At 60.4% G+C, this 5207-nt stretch overlaps 1 protein-coding gene across 1 annotated transcript; it reads left to right on the top strand.

Moving 5' to 3' along the window:
• Positions 1-580: 580 nt before the first annotated feature.
• VTN00DRAFT_8464 (uncharacterized protein) lies at positions 581-4284 on the top strand (the record flags this gene model as incomplete). Its single annotated transcript, XM_069435321.1, has 3 exons — positions 581-2589; positions 2654-4121; positions 4177-4284. 3 exons carry the CDS (start codon positions 581-583, stop codon positions 4282-4284), a joined length of 3585 nt encoding a protein of 1194 aa, XP_069285279.1.
• Between the last annotated feature and the right edge of the window lie 923 nt (positions 4285-5207).

Raw genomic sequence — 5207 nt, 5'->3', positions numbered from 1 at the left:
GTGTGCCGGTGAGTGTCTTGTTGCTTTTGCTGTGTTCCTCGTGTCCGCCGTCCTGGTCACGTTCTCCTGCTCTCTCCTCCTCCCCTCCTCCCCTCTCGAGTATTTCTCCCTCTCTCCCTTTTCCTCCTCTTCTTTTTCTCTCCCTCCCTCCTCGTCCCATCTCCCATCTCTCTCTCTCTCCTCCATCCTTCTCTCTGTATCTCTCCCTCTCTGCTCGGTCCCATCCCTCTGCTCCACGGACCCAGAGCCGCTCTGCTCTGCTCAATTGGCTCTCCCGACGGCTGCTGCCCCGCTGCCCGTCCCGTCGTTCCCCGCCGCCGCCTGCGGTCCCCAAAGAATCATAAAAAGAACGACCTTCTAGACCTCTTTTTTCTTTCTTCTCTCCTGCTCAGTGTTCTTTCGTTCCCAGTGACTCATCCGGTCTCTACTTTCTACTTTTAAAACACTCGCTAATCGGGTCCTACAGCTGCCAGACCGCTTAGCTCGGAGAGAGAGCTATCCTTCTGGTCGGCTCTGCTGAGCGGCCGCTCTCAACCACGTCATATATAGTTCCTTGACAACAGCTTCCCAATCCACCACCATGGCCACCAGCACCAAGCCCTACGAGCACGCCGTCGACGACGGTGAGCACATCGAGGACCATGGCCACACCGCCGTCGAACACTCCGTGCACCGCCGTCTGCGGGCCAACTCGACCATCATGCAGTTCCAGAAGATCCTGGTCGCCAACCGCGGCGAGATCCCCATCCGGATCTTCCGTACCGCCCACGAGCTGTCCCTGCAGACCGTCGCGGTCTTCTCCTACGAGGACCGGCTGTCCATGCACCGCCAGAAGGCCGACGAGGCCTACCTGATCGGCCGCCGCGGCCAGTACACCCCCGTCGGCGCCTACCTGGCCGGTGACGAGATCATCAAGATCGCCCTCGAGCACAACGTCCAGCTGATCCACCCCGGTTACGGATTCCTGTCGGAGAACGCCGAGTTTGCCCGCGCCGTCGAGAAGGCCGGCCTCGTCTTCGTGGGACCGACCCCGGAGACCATCGAGAAACTGGGTGACAAGGTCTCCGCGCGAAAGCTGGCCATCCAGTGCAACGTGCCCGTGGTCCCCGGTACCGAGGACCCCGTCGAGAGCTTCGAGGATGTCAAGGCTTTCACCGACATCTACGGCTTCCCCATCATCCTCAAGGCCGCCTTTGGCGGTGGTGGCCGTGGTATGCGTGTCGTCCGCGACCCGTCCGAGCTGCGCAGCGCCTTCGAGCGGGCCACCTCCGAGGCCAAGTCGGCGTTTGGCAACGGCACCGTCTTCGTCGAGCGCTTCCTCGACAAGCCCAAGCACATCGAGGTCCAGCTGCTGGGTGACAACCAGGGCAACGTCGTCCACCTGTACGAGCGTGACTGCTCCGTCCAGCGTCGTCACCAGAAGGTCGTCGAGCTGGCCCCGGCCAAGGACCTGCCCGTCGAGGTGCGCGACCGCATCCTGGCGGACGCCGTCAAGCTCGCCAAGTCGGTCAAGTACCGCAATGCCGGTACGGCGGAGTTCCTGGTCGACCAGCAGAACCGCTACTACTTCATCGAGATCAACCCGCGCATCCAGGTCGAGCACACCATCACGGAGGAGATCACGGGCATCGATATCGTGGCGGCCCAGATCCAGATCGCGGCGGGCGCCACGCTCGAGCAGCTGGGCCTGACCCAGGACCGCATCTCGACCCGCGGTTTCGCCATCCAGTGCCGTATCACCACCGAGGACCCGGCCAAGGGCTTCTCCCCCGACACCGGCAAGATCGAGGTCTACCGCTCCGCCGGTGGGAACGGCGTGCGTCTGGACGGCGGCAATGGCTACGCCGGCTCCATCATCACGCCGCACTACGACTCCATGCTGGTCAAGTGCACCTGCCACGGCTCGACGTACGAGATCGCGCGCCGCAAGATGCTGCGTGCGCTGGTCGAGTTCCGGATCCGCGGTGTCAAGACCAACATCCCCTTCCTGGCCTCGCTGCTGAGCCACCCGACCTTCATCGAGGGCACCTGCTGGACCACCTTCATCGACGACACCCCCGAGCTGTTCGCCCTCGTCGGCAGCCAGAACCGTGCCCAGAAGCTGCTGGCCTACCTGGGTGACGTTGCCGTCAACGGCAGCAGCATCAAGGGCCAGATCGGCGAGCCCAAGTTCAAGGGCGAGATCATCAAGCCCAAGCTGTACGACGAGGCGGGCAAGGAGATCGACGTCACCCAGCCACCCGCTGCGGGCTGGAAGCAGATCCTCGACCGCGAGGGTCCCGAGGCCTTTGCCCGCGCCGTGCGCGCCAACAAGGGCTGTCTCATCATGGACACCACCTGGCGTGACGCGCACCAGTCGCTGCTGGCGACCCGTGTGCGGACGGTCGACCTGCTGAACATTGCCCGCGAGACCAGCCACGCCTACGCCAACGCCTACAGTTTGGAGTGCTGGGGTGGGGCCACCTTTGATGTTGCCATGCGTTTCCTCTACGAAGACCCGTGGGACCGTCTGCGCAAGCTGAGGAAGGCCGTCCCCAACATTCCCTTCCAGATGCTGCTGCGTGGTGCCAACGGTGTCGCTTATTCTTCGTACGTCCCGACTTTTTTATCCTGTTGAAAAAAAACCACTTGTTCATGTATGCTAACGGCGCAGGCTTCCCGACAACGCCATCTACCACTTCTGTAAGCAGGCCAAGAAGTACGGTGTCGACATCTTCCGCGTGTTCGACGCGCTCAACGACATCGACCAGCTCGAGGTCGGTATCAAGGCCGTCCAGGCCGCCGGCGGTGTCGTCGAGGCCACCATCTGCTACAGTGGTGACATGCTCAACCCCAAGAAGAAGTACAACCTCGACTACTACCTCGACCTGGTCGACAAGATCGTCAAGCTCGGCACCCACGTGCTGGGCATCAAGGACATGGCGGGCGTGCTCAAGCCCCAGGCGGCGACGCTGCTGGTCGGCTCGATCCGCAAGCGCTACCCCGACCTGCCCATCCACGTCCACACCCACGACTCCGCGGGTACCGGTGTCGCCTCCATGGTCGCCTGCGCCCAGGCCGGCGCGGACGCCGTCGACGCGGCCACCGACAGCATGTCCGGTATGACCTCGCAGCCCAGCGTCGGTGCCATCCTGGCCTCGCTCGAGGGCACAGAGTTCGACCCCAAGCTCAACATCGCGCACGTCCGCGCGATCGACACCTACTGGGCGCAGCTGCGTCTGCTGTACTCTCCCTTCGAGGCCGGCCTCACGGGTCCGGACCCCGAGGTCTACGAGCACGAGATCCCCGGTGGTCAGCTCACCAACCTGCTCTTCCAGGCCAGCCAGCTGGGCCTGGGCGCGCAGTGGGCGGAGACAAAGAAGGCGTACGAGGCTGCGAACGACCTGCTGGGCGACATCGTCAAGGTCACCCCGACGTCCAAGGTCGTCGGCGACCTCGCCCAGTTCATGGTCTCGAACAAACTCAGCGCCGAAGACGTCGTCGAGCGTGCTGGCGAGCTCGACTTCCCGGCCTCCGTGCTCGAATTCCTCGAGGGTCTCATGGGCCAGCCGTACGGTGGCTTCCCCGAGCCGCTGCGCACGCGCGCGCTCCGCAACCGCCGCAAGCTCGACAAGCGTCCCGGTCTGTACCTGGAGCCGCTCGACCTGGCCAAGATCAAGAACGACCTGCGCGAGAAGTTCGGCACGGCGACCGAGTGCGACGTTGCCAGCTACGCCATGTACCCGAAGGTCTTCGAGGACTACCGCAAGTTCGTGCAGAAGTACGGTGACCTCTCCGTCCTGCCGACCAAGTACTTCCTGGCCAAGCCGGAGATCGGCGAGGAGTTCCACGTCGAGCTGGAGCAGGGTAAGGTGCTGATCCTGAAGTTGCTGGCCATCGGACCGCTGTCGGAGCAGACCGGCCAGCGCGAGGTCTTCTACGAGATGAACGGCGAGGTGCGCCAGGTGACCGTCGACGACAAGAAGGCGGCCATCGAGAACACCTCGCGGCCCAAGGCGGACGCCACCGACAGCAGCCAGGTCGGCGCGCCGATGAGCGGTGTTGTCGTCGAGATCCGCGTGCACGAGGGCTCGGAGGTCAAGAAGGGCGACCCTCTTGCTGTGCTGAGCGCCATGAAGATGGTCAGTATCCCCCGCTTTATTTTCTCCCCTTCGAAACTGGGCTAACCTCTTCTAGGAAATGGTCATCTCCGCACCCCACAGCGGAAAGGTCGCCAGCCTGCTCGTCAAGGAGGGCGACTCGGTCGACGGCCAGGACCTCGTCTGCAAGATCGTCAAGCCATAGACATGATGTCTCTAGCGTTTGCTTGCTCTATATATGATTATGAGTTAGGCTATGAGTTGTCAACGGCTACATGATACACGGATATGATGCCATTGACGGACTAGCACATCCACGGCAGCCCTTGGATCGATGTTGGTTTGCATTTGTTTTTCTGATTTGTTTCTAATGATGTCCATGTCTGGCGGTTTCTACACGATTTCTCACCCCTGGACGACACGGACGGACGGCGTACTCAGTGTTACCTACCTACCTACCTACCTAGCCTATGTGTTTTGCGACGCGTCCCACGGACGTTCAGGAATGTGTTGATTTGATACAGTTCAACATGATGCTGCCCGCGCGATGAATAAATAGATGCTTGTTCTGTATGTCACCTAGATGAGATGTGCTGAAGAGAAGAAGAGGTAAGAAGCGAAAGAGAGGATAGAATAGAACGGATTCTTCGTTTCCATCCCTGCTGCTCTATAGTTCTGCCTGCGTAAGCAGTGTAGTTTAGTACCGTGATACCTACCCCCAAGGCCATGGTCCTGGAGCAGCTGTAGATCTAGATTTCTCCTTTATGCCGCAGATTGAGATTACTATACCATCATAGACCGACGCTTATGGACAATATGTTCTGCGATGTTGATATCTCTTTCTTGGCGGGCAGACGTTCCGAGGCAACTCGGCTACTTCAGGCATAGCTTCAAAGTTCCCGCAGCTGGGGTAACGCCTCTTCTCCGCATGCCAATCGACATCAACTGACTCCGACTTCGTACGTGTACCTGTACCTGCATTTCCTTTTCCTTCCTTGAGTTCCGATGACTGGAACGTTGTAAATGAAATGATACATGGGAAATGATTACCCGCGTCTTGTTCAGCGGTTTTCAATTGATCGATTGAATCAAATTTCACGAAACTCCCTCCGTCTCTCTCTCTCTCTC

The sequence above is a fragment of the Thermoascus crustaceus genome (assembly GCF_041956765.1).
Source record: "Thermoascus crustaceus strain CBS 181.67 unplaced genomic scaffold VTN00scaffold_6, whole genome shotgun sequence".
In the NCBI taxonomy this organism is placed as follows: domain Eukaryota; kingdom Fungi; phylum Ascomycota; class Eurotiomycetes; order Eurotiales; family Thermoascaceae; genus Thermoascus; species Thermoascus crustaceus.
This window is presented reverse-complemented; position numbering and strand designations above follow the sequence as displayed.